This window comes from Neovison vison, chromosome 3 (assembly GCF_020171115.1).
Source record: "Neovison vison isolate M4711 chromosome 3, ASM_NN_V1, whole genome shotgun sequence".
Lineage (NCBI taxonomy): Eukaryota > Metazoa > Chordata > Mammalia > Carnivora > Mustelidae > Neogale > Neogale vison.
Genome location: NC_058093.1, coordinates 38,027,917 through 38,050,062, shown reverse-complemented (window position 1 = coordinate 38,050,062; position 22,146 = coordinate 38,027,917). Strand labels below are relative to the sequence as shown.

At 42.9% G+C, this 22,146-nt stretch overlaps 1 protein-coding gene across 2 annotated transcripts in view; it reads left to right on the top strand.

The window, feature by feature from the left end:
• Positions 1–22,146, top strand: part of DNER (delta/notch like EGF repeat containing) — a 321,150-nt gene that overhangs the window by 284,584 nt on the left and 14,420 nt on the right. For both annotated transcript variants that reach the window (XM_044241774.1, XM_044241775.1), the window contains exons 10-11: positions 9,460–9,573; positions 19,212–19,343. In XM_044241774.1, the coding sequence (XP_044097709.1) occupies positions 9,460–9,573; positions 19,212–19,343 (246 nt within the window). The remainder of the gene's footprint in view (positions 1–9,459; positions 9,574–19,211; positions 19,344–22,146) is intronic.

Here is a 22,146-nt window from a genome sequence, read left to right as displayed (position 1 = left end):
TGCAAGGGAAACGTTATTAGCTCATTTGAGTGGACACGTGTCAAAGTCACTCTGGAAAAACAGCCGACATCGACAGTGGTTATAATGTGCAGACCTCGTTCTAAGCCCTCGTGTGCGTGAACCCACACAATCCTCCCAATAATCCTGTGAGGTGGCAGTGGTGTCCCTCAGGAGCCCAGCCAGCGTGTCCCCCGTGCCTTTTCTTCGCCTCCCTTGTGGGCTCAGTGGTGTGGCTCCATTCAAGCCCAGACGCCCTCGGACGGCACCGTGCCAGGAAGTCCTGTTTATCAGCTGCCACACACGTTTCTCTAAGCCACAACTTCAGAGCTGGGTTTAGATTTTTGCAATGCCTCCGTGGGCTCTATTTATAGTCATTTCATTGAACCTCTTGCCCCCAGCCCTGCTCACTTGATACCATCCATCGGCCTGGTGACCTGGCCTTGCGGCTGTTGTCCCTACCCACTGGGTGGACTTACCCTTATTTAGTGGTCTTTTTGGTGGGCCTTGAGGGTGTGTAGGCCACACGGATGAACTTGATCTGGTCTCTCTGGCTGGTAGGGATGAGGTGGGGCCAAGGGTTTGCTTTATGTTCAGGAGATCTGATGCTTCTCTCCGAGTGTGATGCCTATTGAGAGCCAAAGTCCACCACTTCCACTAGGACAGATGTGCTGGCTTCATTCACGTGCATTTCATTCCAGGGTTTTCGGGGTATTGAGAAATAGGGAGTCTGCTCTATTCTGGAAAGAAGAATAAAGGAGCAGTGAGTCAGGAGACCTAAGCAGCGCATCCTAATTGTGCTGCTGGCTTCCTACTGAGCCAACAGTAATCTCTGAAGCTGACCAGTCTTTATATTGTCCATACAGAGTATGGGCAGTGATACGTACTGATGTTTTGAAATTCTTCAATGACAAAATTACTCATGGATGTGCTTCCAAAATTGAAAATTCCAAATTCTACTGTTAATGGTACAAATGTCCTATCTTTGAGGCATTGTCCATTCTCTTATCCTAAGCAGTAACAAATACAATTACACATGATGGGCCACAGATATATATGTTGATCCTTCTCTATATGCTCTCAATTCTACCCCTTTTATCTTTCTGGGACTGGCTCTCTGTGACGGATGATCCAAGAAGGAAAATGACCCCAGAGGATAGCCCAACATTTTGGAGGATTTGGGTTTTCAAGAAAAGAAGGCGGGTGTTGGGAGCTTTTGTGCACAACAGGGTTAGGGGAGAACTGCATCAATGGCTGGCAGGGCTCCAAGGACCCTCAGTTTATGAAGAGGAAGTACGTGCTGTGAATGTGTTCCATGTGACCTAATGGGCTCTACAGATCTCATGGAGACTGGCTGACCTCTAAAACATTTGGACCATTGGACTGAACTGGTCCTTTATTTCCTGTATGGCTGAGAGAAAATGGTCTCTCTTCATTCATGGAGAGCCCTGAGCCTCCCAAACTGGGAGGCCTCCATCCTGCCCCTTAGTAGACAAGGCTACCAGTTGGCCAGCCTGTCTAGCACTGGAGGGGAGTCTCCAAGGCCTTCTGTCTCTGCCTGATGTTGGCAGCCTTCACCCTGGCCAGCATGGGGAGTCTGTCCCCATGCAACTCAGAAAGGGAAAATAACCTAGAAAATAAAAATGAGTTGCAGCAAGCACCACCAACTGCAGCCACTCAGGAGAGGAAGTGAAACGAGTAATGTATATTACTCACACTTGAATCTGGATCTGGAAGAGCTAAAGGAGGAACTCTTTCATGATAGAAGTGAAAACATGAGGAAAGGGAAATCCTGACTGACAAGAAAGGAAATGTGGAGAGAAGACCACAGAAGGCGGTCTGTTTCCGTCTAGATGGTGGATGGTCCAGAGGAAGAAAGGACATTTGGAAATAAAACCAGAATCTACTAATTACTAGAAGGAGGAATGTATGAGCTGGAGAAAACTGGAGTTTTCAGGTAGAATGAATGGGTTTGCAGGGTGCCAGAGGGATTAATGAAGGAGATGAACACAATTTGAGATTTCCTGGTAAAATTTCCAAATCTAATGATGAAGAGAAATCTTTTTTTCTGTAAGAGTCTTCAGAGGGTGTACAGGTTATATACAAAAGAGAGAATCAAATCTGCACTGACCTGCTTCTCTCTGAAATGAAACTAGCAATAGTGGAGAAATGTTTTTGGCTTCCCAGTGCAAAGGGTGGGTGGTCAAGTGTCCTTTATGTTTAAGGGCAAAAGAAAGACATTTCTCCCATTTAAGGGTACAGAAAACACAACACTGTGTCCCCTAACAGAATTATTTTAAAAAGTATTCTCACTCAGTTGGAACTATATCAGAACAAATAAACTAGATAGAGGAAGATAGAGAACAGGAAGGAGAGGGTTGAACAGACTCTTTAAATGCAGGGATAAACCAAAATAGATGATATTAAAGTACTTGTGGCTGGTAGTTTAATGGGGAAGAAGAGTCTTTTGAAGATAATAGATGTACTTGTTTTACCAATTAGTTCTGCTGTATAACAAGTCACTACGAAGTAGCAGTTTGAAACGACACCCTTTTAGTTGCTAACAGTTCCATTGGTCCAGGCATGTCTTTGGGGACTCCCTGCTTGGGCTCCCACAAGGCTGGAATCAAGATGTTGGCAGTACTGAGTTCCCATCTGAAGCTTGAATAGGAAAGGGTCAACCTCTGTGTTCCCTCTGGTTGTTTTACAGAATTCATATCCTTGTGGTTGCAGAAGTCATGGCAACTTGCAGTGAAAAGGAGATGAAAGAGAACTTGTGCTCTTTCATGTCTCTCAGTTCAGCAAAGGAGCCTATACGCTCTGAAGATCTCACCTGATTAGGTCAGGCCCACCTAAGATCAACAAAAAGTGAACTGATTAGGGACCTTAACTGTATCTTCAAAATCACTTAACTTTGGCTCTTGGTCCAAAGCTCACACACAAGAGAAGGGTGTGACTCATTGGGGGTCCACCTAGGATGTCTCCATTATACCCGTTCTTCAGGAAAAATTGAAATGACTGCATTCAAGTTTGCTATCATTTTAACGAAATCCCTGAGTTGAAGAGAATGGGGAGGGAAGGGTTAAAGACATACATGCATGTTAAAGATCTCATCCCAGTGGGCAGGTAAAATGGTCATTTAATCTGGGTATATGTGTAGAGACCTTTAGGTTTAGATTTAAAATAAGTCTCCTTAAGGCAAAGCCTAGCAACGTAAATGGTTGAACTTCTAAAGTAGGAGTTGTGGAGCTGGGGTGGTGGGTGATAGAGGAACTAAGGGGGGGCGGTAAGTCATGGCCTCCAGTCCAGGGTAAAAGTGATTCACAAGATCCTGTGTCTTTCTCTCCTTGGGGGATGGACAACAGTCCCTCAGAAGCATTTCTCCAAACATATACTTACATATAGGACATGTGCATAAACTCAGGAAACTAGAGGACAGGTGGGCAGCACCTCTGGGGTTAGAACTTACCTCTGGGGTTAGAACTTAGGTTGGTGGTGTGTTGCGGGGAGGGGGTTGGGACTTCAACCTCTTACTGTACATATGCATTTTTTAAGTGGTATTCTTTTCTATTTTATGTTAAAATAGAATCAGATGAACATGACTTTGTATAAAGAAAACATGTAATAGGGGCTCAGCAAAGTGTGGCTAAGAACATTTTGAAAACAGAAAGCAAGGAGGGGGAACTTCTGCCAGTGTTTTATTATTATTTGTTTGTTGTTACTACATTGATGTGTTAGGGGTGTGAGAACGGAGAGCTAACCAAAACTGAATAATTGCCCAGTGTCTGTAATAGTGTCTGACCCTTAAGGAGGAATTGGTATAAATGGGAAGGAATTGTTGTGTTTTGTTTTTTCATAAAAGGTATTGGAGAAATTGGTCCGCTATGCAGAAGAAGAAATGTTTTTATGCATTGCACACAAATTGGAAAAAAAACCCTTTTCAAAGACTTAATGTCCTCCTTGACTTACTTCCCCCTCTCTTGCTCTTTATTTTACAAGCAAGTTTCCCTAGATTACTGTAGATACCATCTCAATTTGTAACATTTTTATTCTTTTCTTGATCCTATTCAGTTTAGATCTTTTCCACACTGTCTGCTAAAATGGGTCTCGCGGTGACCTCACTGAAGACTTTTCAGTGAGATCCTGAAGCCTACCCCTCTAACTTCTGACTCCCGGTTCCTGGGTGCCTGCTTCCTTGCCCCATTGACTGCCGGCTCCCTCTTGAAACTCACTCTCCTTTAGCTTCCTTCTTCAGCCCCGTTGCTGTCCCCTGACTCTTGTCTCCCTGCCCTCACTGAACCCTTGCCCTCTGGACGCCGTGAATGTCATAGGCCCCAAGGGTTTCCTTCTTACTCCCACTCTCTCCCTGCTTCCTCTTCACCTTCATCCAGTCCTGCATCCACCAACTGCAGTGTTGGGCCTGGAACATGTGATCCCTCCCTCCTTGACCTCTCTCAACCTGGCCTCTGTGTTTGCTGTGACATTGATGGTCAACCTTGTAGAAATCCCCTCTGTCTTTTGCTAAATCATCATCTCCTGAAAGGCAGCAGTGACTATGTAGGCTCTTTTCCTGTTAGTTCTCTGCAGTTCTTGGTGTGGTGTCTTGCACAAAGGCAAGTGCTCAACAGCCGTCTTTAGTTGCATTGAAATTGTTGCTTAACACACTAATTAAATAAAGGAAACCAACGTAAATGTTTTCCCAGAAAATTTCTGCTGTATCGTGAAATTGTTAGAAGTGAAGTGCGTGGAAGGACTTAGAGTAACCTCTCTTTGGACATACCAAAATGCTCATCTGTCCTCCAAAATTAGCTCAGAGCTAGTTCATGGCAAGACTTTCAAGACTCTGCTTAGTTTGTGACTTCATAGTGTCAGAAAGTTAAGTTGCCCCATATGCCATTGACTTTTATATTAGAACAAACTAAATGATCGACAGTATACTCCTTTGGAATTTTTCCTGGCCAAAGTTAGAAAATATTTTGGTTTTTAAGTATGAAAATGATGTAACAACAATAATCAAATTTTGGAAAAAAGAAAATTTGAGATAGTTCATAGCTTTATAACAGAATACAAGAGCAGTAAGCATCTCTGTTGTTTCTGTCCTTTTAAATTTCCGTGTTTTCATGGTTACAATGGAATATACATACAATTTTTATGTTGTTCTGCCCTTGCTTTCCTTTTGTAGTATGTTTCATTTAGATATTGCTAGAAGTTTTACTAATTCTATATTAAATAGCTATGTAATATTCCCACAGGAGATGTTTATCTGTTCCCTTGTGGCATCTGATGTGAGGCTTTTATAAACAATTTTGAAATGAACATCTTTATGCATATAATTTTTATACTTTCTGAGTTTGGCGGGGTTGGGATTGGGCTTCAGAAATGACATCATTGGGTTATACGTTCAATCCCATTGTACCTAATTGTTCATTTTAAAAGTCTACAGAAATTTGTAATTGAAAAGGTGAGAACATTTTGTTTGCCCCAGTTTCTTTTTTCTGTGTAACCAGTGAACAAGAATTTTTGGGTGTTTTGTGTACATAGGCCTTCTCAAATAGTGGGATAGATACCAAAATGGATAAGTCAGGATTCCTTCCTTTTTTAGGCTAATATTTAGCCAGAGGAGCAGACTGAGGCTGGCGCACACACAAGAAATAATGAGGCCAAGGTCAAGATGTCAATTATAATTTCTGAAATAGTTTAGAAGAGGTTGGCCTCTGTGATGGTTGAAGTACTGGGACATTTTTTGTGGAGGAAATAAGTTTGAATAAAATAAGACGATGTCTTAGAACAAATATTAAATTCAAAGGACACTTAGAGTTAATTTTCTTTATCTGGTTTTATTACCTAAAATAGTGACTTTCAGTTTTCAAAATATCAATCATGACCAAATTGCGATGGCAACGAAGACTTGCCATTGGTGTGCTGCTCTTTGAATTTTCGGTCATTTTAATTCTAAAATTAACTTCTATACAGAGCCCTGTTGGAATAGAGATCTTTTCAGAAACATTGCCTCTCTATCCCTTAATATGAAAAGTATGAATTTTTATTAGTTTTGACTGAATTACAGTTTATTTTTGCTTGAGACTAAACATAAGTTTCGTAATAGTGCGTGCTATGTCCGTTGCCAATGGGTGATGCATGTGTCGTTCCACAGACTTGATTTGAAGTGTGGACCTGGTTTTCCCTGACAAAATAGGGTGTTTTTGAGGCAGATTTGGAATGGCTTCTCACTCCTCTGGCAGTCCTACCTGTGTGTCAGCCAAAGTACACTGACCATCGCCCCTCCTGAAAGGATGGGATTCTGGTGGTACGTCCAGAATGTCTTCCGTGCGTTAAATCATGGCCTCTGCTCTGAAGGCCCTCAGAGATTTGCTGAGGGGGGAGGGGATCAGACAGGAGAACAGGTAAGTCATGCTTTAACCCAGTAAACTTCATCATACTGCAAATCTCAGCGTGCTTTCAGTGCACACTGGTGGAAAAATGGAGCCCTGTCTCCGGAGACTCCGGTTCAGCTCTCTAGAGAAAGAGCATTGGAGTTAGGTTTTGACAGATGCAATGTGCCAGGTGAAGACCAGCTGGGCAGAGGGAAAGGAAGGCATTCAGGTCAGAGGAAATGGGCGGCCAGCACAGTGTGGTACTGGCACTCAGGGCCCCTGGGGAAGGGGGGCCTGCGAAGAAGGAGGGTTTCGGTGGAGTCTCTGGCACATCGGTGGTGTTCATGACTCTCTGGTCTCTGTCTTCAAGGTTTCCAGCACGTGGTTGTTCAGCTCTTAAGACAAGCTGAGCAAGATGACAAGTGTTTCTTATAAAGGGATTAGCAAGGTTTAGAGTATAGAAACCAAGGGCTTGCTGGGGACTTTAAGCCCATCTCGCTTCATAACCATCGTGTTTCCATGAAGATGAGATGCCAGGAAACTCTCAATCTCAAGTGACCCAGGATCTTTTGAAAAAGAGAAGTAACAAGGGATAAAATTATTGCCAAAAATTAAAAAAAAAAAACCCAAAAGATTGAAATTACTATTGTCTTGGGTGTTTTCATCGAATCTATCTTACTGAAGTCTTTTAAGGTTGAGATGTTCAAATATTTAGCTTACAATTTGCTTTTCTGCCTCATTTGAAAAATGTGGTCCTCTGCGTGCTCATGTGTTCATTGTATTAATATTATGCAGGCTCGACTGGCTAATGTATTATTAGAAACCCAGTAAAGATCATCCTTGGTCATTCTTTCTTTAGATCGAATGGACATATTTTTAGATGCCAGGCATCTCTGAACTTTGGCTCTAACTGTATTTCCCATTGCATTTGAAAGCATTTTCTGTCACCTGGTTTCCATTGATCAGCCCCGTGGGAGCTTGAAAATATGAGGCTCTTTGCTTTTTGATAAACACTTTGAAGCAGAAAAGGCTGCTTTGCATTTTATTCATTTGATTGAACCCATGCTACTCGGGAATCAGTGAGAAAACAGAAGCTTCTGGGTGAAAAGGCTGTACATACCCAGGTGAGAAAAAAATGACCGGTTTCATGCACATCTTTACATTTGTTTGATCTTGCACATCGCTTGGATTGCCTGAGTTGCTTAAAGTCAGTGGAAGTTACCAAGGCTCATTCCAGTCACTGGAGACAGGGAGGGAGCTAGGATGGGGCTTCCGGGGTTTGAGGCCCACCGGGCCCCAGGCAGTGGGATCGGGCTGGTCGGTGCAGGGAGAAAAGCCAGGCAAGGATCTGAAAGGCACTTTAGGAAAATATCTGGCAAAATATTATTCATGGGTTGGGCATGAGGGGCAAAGGATAAAATGGAATGAAAAGCCATCTATTCCAAATTTGCCAGGCTCAAAGAAGTTGTTAGTATGAATACAGATAGGCAGTTCTGTTTCTCCTTCCTCTTACACGGTTTTGTCTTTCGTGAGCCCAATTCTGAAGACACTGAAAAAAAAAAAAAAAAAACGATAGACAAAAGTCTCCAGAGTAATTTCAGTGACTAAGTGATGAGTCACTGGGTGTGGCAGTCCTTTGCACAATATGAGCTCAGTGATGAAGTGGAGAGCAAATTGAGTAAATACCATCCCGTCCCTATTTTGCTTTCTGCTAATTTGTCGCGAGCCTGTCAGGAAGGGCAAACATATCATTCTCTACATTCTTATATGGAATATAATGTAATCTCTCTTCCCCTCCAAAGGGCAAGGGATGAGGGAGAGAGAGATTAATCCATTCATCGATCTTGGCCTTCTGGTGAGACAACAGCAGAAATCTTACCTTTCAAATAGCGTTGAATTTTTATTATTTATTTATTTTATTATTTTTTAAAAGATTTTATTTATTTATTTGACAGAAAGCGATTACAAGTAGGCAGAGAGGCAGGCAGAGAGAGAGGAGGAAGCAGGCTCCCTGCTGAGCAGAGAGCCCGATGCGGGACTCGATCCCAGGACCCTGAGATCATGACCTGAGCCAAAGGCAGTGGCTTAACCCACTGAGCCACCCAGGTGCCCCAATAGCGTTGAATTTTTTAAAGTTTTTAATAAAATTATAAAGCACTAATGACTCACTGAAAAGAAAAATTCCACCAATATAGAAATCCCTGATGTGAAAGACAAAATAATTCAGTCCTTCAGTCCTACTTTCGCATACACACATAAACTTTTTTTACACCCATGGGAAACTGCTTTTGCTGTAAAGATTTTTAAGATGTCTGCTTTTTTGTGAAATGGGTGCTCTGAGCTCTGTAGAATTTTGTATGTTTCCAAGGCCAGTCTGAGCTCACTCTCGCAGACTAGTTAGCAAGGACAGGCTCAGATCCGGATCACTGGTGGTTTCAAAATCCTAGCTTGGGGAGTAAGGCTATTTGTCTCCTAGCGTTGTTGCCAGGATCCAGTGAGATGCAAAGCCCGGTGCGGGGACAGAGCCAGTGGACAACAAAGGTGATCTTTGGTACGTGGTAATTGGATTTAGTCTTTTAGAATCAAGTCCAAGGACCCCAGGCTCTCTTTCTGCTCTGTAGGTCCCCAGAGTAGAACCAGAGCTCCCTTCAATATCGGACTCCACATCTTCCTCATCACGGGGCTGTTTATTAAATATATCAATATCTTGTAAAGGGTGTCTGGCTCTTCTTTTTCTTTTGGAGACTTCTAAAACATTCTGGTAAATGTTATCTTTCAGGGCTCTAACTTGCTGTTTCCCAGACTTCGATATAGGTCGTCAGAGAAAGTGCAGATGCATGACGACGCTGGGACCTCAAGGCAGAGAATGGATTTGTTGTGTCCTCATGGGCGGGTCTTCACGATGGTCAAGAGTGGGCACATGGGTGTGCATGCTTACACACATGCACACCCATGTGCACACACACACGTGGGCCTCTGGGAATCTGCCTTCATGGAGTTCTGGGCTATTCCAACGCTTTGCTTTTAAAGGCCACGGGGGCTAGAGATCCCTTAATGAGTGACCCCTTGTGTGTCTGTCTCTCCACAGGAATACACTGTGAGTCGTACAAGGACCCCTGCGCTAACGTCAGCTGTCTGAACGGAGGCACCTGTGACAGTGAGGGTCTAAATGGCACCTGTGTCTGCGCACCCGGGTTTACAGGCAAGTGATCTGGGAACTGAGTTTTAAATCTATCCCCAAATCCCAAAGGTGGCAGCTGTTAAAAACAACAACAACAACAACAACAACAAAAAAAAAACAACCAAAAACCAAAAACCAAAATCCAAAAACCAACCAAAAACCCAAAACGGATAAATCTCCATGCATATATTATCGCAAAATATGAATACCTTTGCAAAATGCAACTAGGCATTGCTTGGACAAAGATCTATTTTAAAACAATTGGCTGTGTTGTCATTAAATGAGGTTCTTCTGAATGCAGCGTCTGGCACGGAAGGCTTGCTGACATTGCCATTGCTGTACGTTTCCAGAGCCGTAGCTGGGAAACATGAGAAATGAGCCATTACACCAACAGCTGAGCAAGTTCAAGTGTTCACAGACGAAGGGGAAAGGAAGGATCGAATGCGTCTTTTCTAGAAATTGCATTTGGTGATCGCATTTATTTTTACTGAAAGATGCAACAGTGGCGGGATTTTGAACAATAAGGGGAGGTGGTGGTGGGCAGTGAGAGGCACAGACTTCAGCTACAGTGTTGATTGTTCGTGAAGTACAGATGCTCGAGGTGTAGAGAATAGGTAGAGAAAAGGTCCGAGAGCGAAGGAGATTGGGAGGGCAGGGGACAGGGCTGGGTGCTGGAGAAACGTTGGTGGCCGCTGAGCTCTGAGTGGGAGGAGTCATTTCTAGACTAGGGATCCTTCTAAATCACCGCCTACCCTATGGGCTTCAGGGAGGCCTTGAATCCCTGAAATTGGATTTCAGTGAAACATCGTATGTATGGGTATCTGTTGAGAGGAGGCTCACATTTTCCTCACAGTCCCAGAAGGAACTCTGAACCACTGGAGTAGAGAAGGCTCCATCCTTTGCTTTCCCATCAGAACCCAAGAATTCTGGAATGGAGAGTGTAGGACAAATCTAGGTTTCCAGAGGTTGCTAAACCAACAAAAACATCCAGCTCACTCTGGTTTGCAAGTTGGGAAAGGTTGACATATGAAGTGCCCACAGAACAAGGTGGGATCTTCAGCTGCAGGAAAGCCTGTGTTAGCTCGGCCTGGAGAGCAGCTTGGGGCGCTTGCCTCTCTCCAGCTGAGCAGCAGCGGCCTGGGGGGTTTCATAGAGCACAGGCTCCTGGTCCATCCCTGGGGACCCTCTTTTGTGCCTCTGGAGAAGATGCCAGTGGTCAAGATGTGGGAGAAGTGACTTCTGATCTTCCTTCTATTTATCTGTGTCACATCCTGTGTTTTCGTTTTAGGTTTTCCTGAGACTGAGAAGTGGGCTCATTCCAGAAAATGATTCGCAGATGGTTTTGTTTTGCTGACTGGTTTATAAACACACACAGACATTTATACTCATCAATGGATGCAAAAATAATATTGGGGAAGCATTCTGGGTCTTTTTTTCCTCAGACATTTTTATCTCACAAATCATAAAAAGCTTGGGGAGAAGATTAGAAGATAAATGGCTATAGGAAGAAACCCGACAGCTTGGAGGTAGCCATTCATATCTTGATACGTATATCCAGAGATCTTCCTGAAGGTCCGTGTGTAAAACATAGAGCATTTAGTGTATATGCATATATATTTGGATAAAAGAGAATCATATTTATCCTACTATATTGTAACCTACTTCTCACTTAAAAATACATGTATATCATAAATGTGGTTTCACCTGAAGAAATAGCCTTCTGTTTTACCATTTTTGCTGGCTGCCCTATAGCTCATTCTATAAAATGTTGGTTTTTTTCTAACACATCGCCCATTTAGCTTTTTGGGGAGTTGAGAACTTTTCCCTATTATAAACAACATTGCTATGAGTATTCTTGGATATACATCTTTGTGGACTTGTCTGATTATTTCTTTGAGCTAATTTCCTGGAGTCTCAGGGTCCAAGAAAATATGTACATATTTCCATACTGCTCTTGAGAAAGAACACTGTACCAAATTCACTTCTACCAAGAGTATACAGGGACATCTATTCTCGTAACTTCATACAGATGCTGAGAATTGTCATTCTGGTGGCCAAAAACGCCCTTTAAGCATTTTCGTTTGTAGGTCTCTGATTCATAATAAGATTGTATACTTTCAAAATATATGCATGGTCATTTGTGTCTCTTCTTTTGTAAACTCCCTATTCATATCCTTTCTTTGCTTTTCTACCATTAATGTTAACCAACCCTCCTACCTTCCTTTCTTTCTTTTACTTTAAATTTTTATTTTAATTCCAGTTAGCTAACACTTAGGTTAATCTTTATTCTTGACTTGAAAAAGCCCTTTTTAATAAGCATATGACATTTTATATTCCATAGGTTACAAATATTTTTCTATTGCCATTTGCCTTTTAAATGTATAAGATGTTTTATTTTCCTATATTATATTTTATTTTTGTATTATTAAATCTTGATATTTTCTTTTGCTTCCTTTTCTTGTAGTTTCATGCTAGAAAGACCCTACACATCAAGATTTTATAAACACTCTCCTATATTATCCTAATAACATGAGTTAATTTTTGTGCATACAAATCTTTAATCCATTTGAAATTTATCTTGGTATTTTATGGGAGATAAAATGCAATCTTTTCTCCAGAATATTTACCAAATCTCCAATTTCCTAATCTATATTCCCTCTTAGATATCCCTCAAAGATACATTGAGCTATAGAATTTCTTCTCCTTTCCATTTTTTAAAAGATTGATTCATTTATTTTAGAGAGCAAGAGAGAGGGTGAGGAGGGACAGAGAGAGAGGGAAAAAATCTCAAGCAGGCTCCCTGATGAGCCCAGAGCCCTCCTTGGGGCTTGATCCCAGGACCCTGAGATCATGGCCTGAGCTGGAACTAAGAGTGGAATACTCAACTGACTAAGCCACCCAGGTGTCCCCCGCACTCCCTTTCTTCTTGCATGTTTGCTAGCTCAATAAATGGTATTACCAGCATCTTGGGTTTTTCTGGGCAGAAACCAGGGGCTCATTTTGTCCTTTCATCCTCATCTTTTTTACCTACATCCAACCACCAAAGAATGCTAGAACCTCTTAGACCCTCTCACTTCCTGGAACCAACACCGGGCTGCCTTCTTCTTCTGCCCACATTAGTGCAGCCCCTCTAACCGGTCTCCCCACACCCCTTTGCCTTCATCCCTAATGCACTCCCCACACTGTGGAAACCTTATGAACTGATCTCTGATCCTGTTGCTTCCTACTTAAATGTTGCTTATTGACATTCATTGTTTTTAAGAAAAAGATCAAAGCCCTTAGTGTGGTTGTCCAGACCCTAGCGGTCTGGCCCCATCCAGCATTTCCAGCCTTGCCCTGGCTGGTTCCTGAACACCCCGAGTCAGGATCTTCTCAGTAGTGTCCTTCCCTCCAGGACAAGGATAAGTGTCCTTGCCTCCTGGTCCCCTCTGCTCCCCCTCCCTGCCCCCAGGCATCTCTCCATGGTACTCACCTTGATCAGAGGGAGCGGTCGGACTCCTCCGTGAAGCGGGTTCCGACCTCACTCTAAACTGGTCTTTGAAAACAACGAATGTCTATTTCCTTTCAGCCCTGGTGACTGTTCTGGCTGCAGAGGACCACAGAACAGTTCCCAAAGTTGTTTGGAGAGCTGTGCTGTTAATATCCTTTACAGAACACTGGTCCCATGAGATGCTTCTTGGAAAAAGCATCTATGGCTGAATGAATTTGGGACATGATACCATGTGGATATTCATAAAGGATGTCTGGGAACTACAGGCTCTGAGAGGTCGTACAGTAAGGAATTTAATTTGCCTTTGTTTTATTTTCCAAATATTTTTGATCATAGAACCTTTCTTCCCCTTTAAGAAGAACCTAGAGTATCTTGAGAATTAGCATGCATGGAAGAGTCTGGTGATAAAATACTCCCTTCCACCACGTAAGGAGTGATGCTGCCTAACCTCTTTGAATTGCTACCTTGGCACCAAATACTTTTATTTTACCTGAGAGTTTGCAAAACTTACTCTTGTTCCACTATTAAGTACTCAAAAGCCCCCTAATTGACTAAGTGGAGTGAATTAGACCAATCATTGTTACATAATTAGACACTCAATCCAATGGCACATTTACCTTATGAGATTGGCTTTTTCAGCTTGGGTTTATTTTGCTCTTCTTCTAGGGTGTTTAGGGGAGATGTTAGATTATTGATTTGAGGCTCTTCCTTATTTCTCATGTGTATAATTTGGGGCCATAAATTCACCCTTCAACACTTTTTTGGCTGTGGGGGCACCTGGGTGGCTCTTGATTTTGGCTCAAGTGATGATCTTAGGGTCCCGGGATCGAGACCCATCTCAGCTTCTGCACTCTTCATGGAACCCGCTTGGGATTCTCTCTCACTCTCTCTCTCTCTAAAGTAAATAAATAAAATCTTAAAGAAAAATATTATTTGGCTCTGTCCCACAGATTTTATGTCATATTTTCATTTTCATTCAATTTTGTTTAGGTCCCTTTAGATTTTCTCTTTGATCTATGGAGTATTTGTAAGTGTATTATGTAGCTGGGCCTTGTTTTCTTTTTTTCCCCCATGGACTTTTGGGCACTCCTGAGTTGCTGGCTTCTCCAACATCTGGTCTGGAACATAAGAAGCCAGAAGAAAAACTCAGGAGTTCACCACCATGTTGTTTTGTGGGTCCCGAGTTTCCCTGCCAGTCTGTCTCTTCCTGACCTCTCAGAGTCTTCTCATGTTTGTTTTCTTTTCTTTTCTTTTTTAAAGATTTTATTTATTTATTTGATAGAGAGATAGAGAGCACAAGTAGGCAGAGTGGCAGGGAGAGGGAGAAGCAGGTTCACCCCTGAGCAGTGAGCCCAATGGTGCGGTTCTATCCCAGGCCCCTGGGATCAAGACCTGAGCCAAAGGCAGAGGGTTTAACCCACTGAGCCACCCAGGCGCCCCTCATGTTTGCTTTCTGTATAAGGTCGAGAGTTTTTGCTTGTTGGAAGAGTAGGAAAAATATTTCTGTCTCACAGTTTTGGAAGCACAAATCTCATTCTGGCTGCTTTTAGGATTTTACCTTGATTACTGACTTTTAACAAATTAATCACAATGTTCCTTGGTGTGATTTTGTTGATGTTTATCCTGCTTGGGATTTGGTGTAATTCTTGGATCTGTGGTTTTATAATTTCATCAGATTTGGAAAATTTTAAGCCATTATTCCACCAAATATTATTTTATGCCCTACTTCCCTTTCCTGGGACTCTAATCACATCTGTTAGACTACTTAAAATTGTACAACAGGTCACTGAGTTTCTACTGAGTGTAAAATAAATTTTTTTTTCCCTGAGACTCAGTGTATTTAGCTCCTATTACTGTTGTCAAGTTTACTAATTTATTCCGCAGAATCTAGTCTGCTGTGAAAGTCATCCAGCATTGTCTTTAATTTCAGATACTGTATTTTTCACATCTCGATGTTCCATTGGTTCTTTTCTATATCTTTCATTTCTATCCTCATTTTGTTCATGGTTTCCTTCACATTTTGAGCAAATTCCTTGTTTACTCAACATCATCCATGATTTCTGAACTTGTGTCTTTGGACTGATTCTTCTTTCAGTTATGGATTACATATTCCTCTTTCTTTGCCCAGCTAACGGGCCTTGTGTGGATGGATGAATGGTCATTGGGAGTTATGGAGTGTTTAGGTTTTTTGTGTTTCTTTTTTTAAGTGCTGGCCTTCCCACCTTCTCCCCTTTGCCCCCCTGGCAAGTATGTAAGTTACTTGCTGGCATAAGTGATCCTTTCAAGGTTTGTTTTCCTATTTTGGGGAATGGGTCTGTGGTCACCTTTCCTCTAGGATAGAGATGCCCTAGGGCTGAGGTGCTGCTTTTTTCCACTGAAGCGCTGGGTGACCAATGAGATACCTGTTTTTTGACTTGGGAGACTTTGAACACAGGCCTCTAAGAGCTTAGGGAACTGCTCGTGCATCACGGTGTTTGCCAAGGCTGTGGAGTTCCAGTGTACTCACACAGGATTCAGTAACAAACTCAAGGGGACGCAGGACATCTCTGATGCTCTTTTTCTGACTGGCTCTATCCTCTTTGGGACGCTATCCCACACATTGCAGCTACCTCGTCTCCCACAAAGTCCAGTTGTCCTTGGTTCAGGGAAACACTGTGTTCTCAGTCGGCTGCAGGCAGGAAGCCAGGATGATCACGGTACTCAGCTGTTCTGTTTTCCTTCTCTTGGGTGCACTGCCTGTTGCCTAATGTCTTAAAAGTGTTTTTCTTTAAATATATATTTCATCTGCTTTACTGTGGTAGCCAAGAGAGAGCTTTCTGTCATTCCATCACAGCGGAAGAAGTTCCAGATAATTTTTAGCATTCATTTCATCTGGAATAAAATATCTGGAAGCAGGAAGGAGATATAGTTAATGTACCCATTCCCGTACCTGGCACACAGTAGCTCTATATTTAATTCTCGGTATTCTGATTGTGATGATTTTCATTGATATCATTCATTGTGGGCTGTATTAATCAGCGGGTTTACTCACAGCCATGACTTTTTAATTTTTTTTCACTTTAATGGATCTGAGTAAAGCATACAGAATTAAAGAACGCATGTGTAAATTTGCATAAACACTATCAAATTTTGATGCCTGCTCTACACACTGCTTCTTAGAAAGTAGTAGATTGAAAAGCAATTGTAAAAGATTTAAAGCTCAGACTCCGATTTCCAGCCTTAGTCAAGTAGAAATTTCATTATGTATTCTCTTTACAAATGTTACTCAAGCACAACAGTGATTTAAAAGTAATTGATTTTTTTCCCTGACTCGAATTAAAAAGAAAGTAAGCGAGTCAACAAAAAAGTCATCTGGCTCAAGCCAGCAAAAGCATAAAGATTTATTAAGTCAACTCTGAGTAAGGCAAGGTGATATAATACACCAAGAACTCTTCTAAAATAAGCCAGAATGCATATTGATTGAGTGGAATGGTAGGGTGCACAGAAAAACATAATATTCATACTATGGGGAACTTGAAATGAATTTACATACAAATGAATATACATATGACAGAGTCACTCTCCATGGTTTATAATAAATCTTCAAATACCTTGTGTAAGACTGATGTCAGAAAGCATGATCTCTGTAAGGCAGAGAAGAGCGGTCATGTTTGGGAGTTTTTTGGTTGAAAATTTGCCTCACGAGTCACCCTACCCATATCCCTATGCTGCGCACCATGCGTCTCCCCAGGGGTTGGCCAGAGCATCTGTGCTGTGGAAGTAGCTGCTGGCTATTTGCATCCCAGACTGGCATGGAGTTTATATCATTAACTGGTGTCATTTAATCCATCCCCAGTGTGGCCCTAAGAGCCCAGTGATGAAGAAATCCAGACAAGGATAGGCTTGGGACTCTCTCTGGTACCCCAGCCCTTTGGATCCCAGGTTTTAGATATTTCATCCATACCTACAGGTTCATTCCATTTCCCCCATCATTCTCTATCTCTGTCAAATCCTTCCAATCTGGGGGTTGGGGGGTTCCTAGGAGGAGACTAACTTACAGATCGCGGACTTCTCCCAACTACATTAGTGCACCTTGGAGATCCAAGAACCAGTACATGCATTAGGGTTAGTCTGGACCCTGGGCTGGGCATTTACCTCGCTGGTCCAAAAAGCTCTGGACCAGAGCAGGAACAGATGGGCTGGACTAGCCCTAGCATTGCCCGGAATTTAGGGGATCAGAAGGGTTTGACGCTGACATTGGACTTGTGGAGCAGAGGGGAGCTTTTGAGTTTTGCCAGGAAGTGGAGTCACGGAAAAGTCAGGCTGTTTCTGTAGCTGCGGCTACAAAGGTAACAGGGCATCTTCTTGAAGAAAATGCAGTTTTCAGATGCCCAGCTCAAGACAGCCATTACCTAATAAATACTTCAATTAAGCTTGTCTTCTCAAATGGTTGGAAAATAGTACTGGTGTATATATATTTGTCAAGGCCTTTGACTTAGTCCTTTTCATGTTTCTCAGCACGTTCTTGTTTATATGTCTCCTCAACCAGTCTGCCACGGAATGCCGGCTGTAATTGGTTAGTCTGTGCCCTTTCACGCTCAAAGCAATCGCCCCATTAATAGCAAGACAACCTTCGGAATAGGTTAGTGAGAGGCAATCAATTTCATGTCTTTCCCATTGATGTAAATGACTATATTTATTGTGGGAAACACTCACTTAGACACTACTGAATTACAATCAACCTAGGAGAGCCTCAAAGTAGTAAATGTTTTATTCGACAGATTTCACTTAGTTAAAAATAAAATAGTCAGATGCCAGGTAAGAAACAAGCGTGAAATGAAACAGACACGAAATATATCAGCGTGAGATTCCTGCTCTAAAATGGGCTGGGAGTGACATATGGTGGTTTTATAAATGTGAGGTAAACCATGAGCAGACAGGAAAGTACTTTAATACTAATTAAGTAAGCCTAGAAGTGACTCTTCACACGTACACGGAAACATTGCCTTTGAAAACTGACAAAATACTTGATTTTGCTCCTTGGCTTTAGTCAAGGATTGTAGCAGTGCTGGGGAGGGGGGGTTGGTTTGTTCTGTTTTTTGAGTATCACTTTTTACATGTCTCTAGGCAAACAGATATATTTTTAAAGTTTCTTTCTCTCGTTTTTCAAACTCTTAAGAGAGATTGCCTCAATTTGAAGTGTCCTGGTCCATTCATTTGATGAGACGCCTTGCGATTCAAGACACATACCCATCTTGTATTGACTCGTAGTATGGCTTAAACTTGGTCAAGTGGCTTTGTTTGTGTAACTTGTGAGAACAAACTGTTTCCTATAAGTTGGTGTTTGGACCACCATGACTTCAGCCTATGGTCTGGTTTGTTAGTTTAAACCAGTCTCTCTGATGGGGGCAGAGGTGCCCCAGAATGTTGGGTCTAGACAGGGTCAAGAGCTCCATTTTTTCATCATGGGGGAGAGACAGGCTGTAGTGAACGTGAGCTTCCCTGGGGCCATCATTTCCCAGGGGAAGCTGAGTCAGGGCTGGGCTAACCCTGGATCTCAGAACTGTCTTTTCTTTGTGGGGTGGGGGGATGGGGGAGCGCCGATGCTTTTCCTTTGCATTTCCATCTTTCCCAGAAACATAGCCAGGCATTTGGAAAATGAAGTAAATGTTCATAATTGGCTCTGGCTAGGCATACAGCTGTGCCCTAGAACTATCCAGAAAATATTCAAACATCCAGGCTCACACACTCAAACACTTGGCCACAAAAAAATATCTCAAATTGTGAGTCTTCGGCTTTCTGGAGTTTCAGAAAAATAAATAAGAAGGTTTAGCAGATGACATTCAAAATAGAATAGAGTTAAAAAAAAATCAGGAACCCCAGTTTGCTTTTCCCATCAACCTCAAAAGGTTTATTCAGACATAAGAATCAGCCTCAGTTAACTATTTGACTTGACTAAAGGAGATTGTTTTGATGAGTGCCTTTTTTTTTTCTTTTTTAGTTTGCTTAGGCAAAAGGTCCCTTGTCTGGCATTTTGGGGAGAGTTCCACACTCTATGTACACAGCCAACTGGGCTCCATTGCTAGAGACCATCGCCCTGGCTTCAGATCGCCTCTTGGCCGGAGCAGTGATGGGTGACAGTGTCGCTGGGGCAGGCAGCTGTCATCACCGTGTTTCTTTATCTCTCTAGGTGATGAGTGTGACATCGACATAAATGAATGTGACAGTAACCCCTGCCATCACGCCGGCACCTGCCTGGACCAGCCCAATGGTTACACCTGCCACTGCCCCCACGGCTGGGTGGGTGCAAACTGCGAGATCCGTAAGTATTTTTGCTGGTATTTAACCTCGCATATTCATTCAACGAGAAGAGGATGCTGAGCATACCCAGGTGGCCCCTGTCAGCAACAGATGGGCCGTGAGCCAGAGAGCTAACCTGAGTCACCCGTGCCCCCGTGAGTCCCAGAGGAGTACCTTTGCTTGTTGTTCTGTGCCCTTCCCCCTCCTTCCTGAGTCTGAATCCAGCCTTTCTGCTGGGATGGGAATGTGCAGATGTCATCCAGAGTTCACGGCTCCTAAGACAGCCAAAAATGTGCCGAACAGAGGAGCATTAGAATCGTATCACAAAAAAGAGTCTTTGTGTTAAAAACATGCAAAAACACACAGAGTAGAAACTCGCTCTGCATTTATGTCTTCAAGCATCTTCAAACGTGTTAGGTTCCATCCGTTGCCTGGAGAACAGTCCAGCAAGGATAAGGGTAAAAGGAAATCGGAAAAATGTTTCAAGCTGCGGAGAATGAAGATTCTCTCTTAAAGATAAGCCCACCGAAGTTTGAAAATGTCATAATCAAGATTTCATGTATTAAATGAATGGATCTGAGGAGATGGAGGGGTATCTATAGGATGGAGGGGAACATGAGAAGCTCTGTGGAGTTCGGTTTTCCAGCTATTTGCAAAACTGAAAAATTCAACCCCGGAAAAGGTTTTCTTCTCACTGAAATTCATCAGGGCTGTAAATCTTCCGTTAGGTCCCCCTCCTGGCCTCTCTCGGCACCCCCGCCCTTTTCTTCGGGTAGAGATGGCTCTCTGCTCTGCGAGTTTGGAAGGAGGCAAAAACATATGCATAGCCCCGTCTGTCTGTCCATCTGTCTCCGTCTGGAGCTGGCCTGCTGTGGCCTTGCCTCTGTTCTGTGTTTCAAGAACGACCTCCCGTGGGTGGTCCAGCAGCACCTACTTGGGCCTATCTCCTTCCCAGTATGGGCCTGAGGTAGGGGCCACATTCTCCAAAACCAGTTTGTGGGTAGGAGAAGAATCCATGAAACAAGATGGGATAGGGAGGGAGACAAACCATAAGTGACTCTTAATCTCACGAAACAAACTGTGGGTTGCTGGGGGGAGGGGGGTTGGGAGAAGGGGGGGTAGGGTTATGGACATTGGGGAGGGTATGTGCTTTTGGGTAAATTGGAAGGGGAGATGAACCATGAGAGACTATGGACTCTGAAAAACAATCTGAGGGGTTTGCAGTGGCGGGGGGGTGGGAGGTTGGGGTACCAGGTGGTGGGTATTATAGAGGGCACGGCTTGCATGGAGCACTGGGTGTGGTGAAAAAATAATGAATACTGTTTTTCTGAAAATAAATTGAAAAATAAAAATAAAAAAAAAACAATAAAAAAAAATAAAATAAAATCCTTAAAAAAAAAAACAAACAAAACAAAAAAAAAAAAAACCAGTTTGACCAGTAACGCTCTTTGGGCTCCTCCCTGCTTACTCTTTGTCTCAGAGCTTCAGAGGGGAAGAAAGTCATTGTTTTCTGGTCTCCCCATCATTGACTTTCCTAAGCATCCCTGGACAGAGTGGTCATAGGACCAAATGGCCTTGCTGAAGATGGGCAGGAAGTCCTGTCTTGTTGAAGAAGGACACAGAAAGGGATGCTATGGTCGGAAGGCCGATGGCTACAAGCTGATGTAGGATGTTAAGTCCAGTTGGGTGGAATCTGTTGTTGGCAAGCATCCCAGACTTGGAGCAGCAGGACTGTGGCTCTTTCCCTGGCAGGACACTCATTGTGTGGCTGCATTGAATTATGCCACGCCTCAGTTTGTTTACCCATAAAATGGGACCAGTTTTCATTCTGAAATTTGGCAGTGCTGTTGGAAATGATAAAGATTGTGCCTTGGGGGCAGAGTAATACCTATTTATAGCTTTTAAATCTTAATCATGAAAAGAAATGGATAGGAGGGTATGGATAAAAAGTCAGGAACACACAAGAGGCCCTTAAAAAGTTTTTAAGCAAGGCAACATAATTTTAAAAAATTGAAATTTTATTTCGCCAGTGATGATGATATAGGCAAAAGATACACAAAGATGGAATAGAAAGGGTAAAAGTTGGCTTCAAAGTCTAGCTCCATCATGTGACCTGGACAAAGAAAATGTACCTCTTGGGGCCTTGTCATTATCACTTATAAGATGGTGATGGGAAGATGCTGTGAGGTGAATATGTGCAGACTTCTGCTATGTAGTAGGCACTCAATAAATGCAATTTGCTGTGGCTCATATACCATGAGCTCCACCTTGGAAGGACCAACCTTTGACAGCTGTCTTTTTAGATGATGCATGCCCAGGGCGTGGGCCACACTGAGTGGCCAGGTGTGAGGGGCCCCATCACACACCTTGGTCCACACGAGGGCTCTTTGTTTGCCCAAAATAGCACTTTTCCATTTGGTGATCTCAGTTGCACCTCTCCATTAGACCAAAGGTGCTAAAATCAAGAGTCTCATGCTCTACCGACTGAGCTAGCCGGGCAGTTACAGGTGCTAAAATCAATGTCATCACAGATTAAGTTCTGCGAGGTGTTGGATGCTTCCACCCTTGACCTGAGTGTAAGAATGGAGAATGTGCAGCTGAGGTCTGCCACGACATGTAATGACATGTAACTGCAACTGGTGGCCAGCATCTAGAGAACTGGATCTGAATCCAATGGGATGGACCCAAGGACCAGGAGAGGAGAGTGCCTGGGTGGTACAAGGTCAGGTGGGTAGATCCCAGTGGGAAGGCTCCGATGTGCACAGAGAAGAGGGAGAACTGTAACCCACATAGCTACATAGCACAGATGCCTTCAGAGTTGTCAA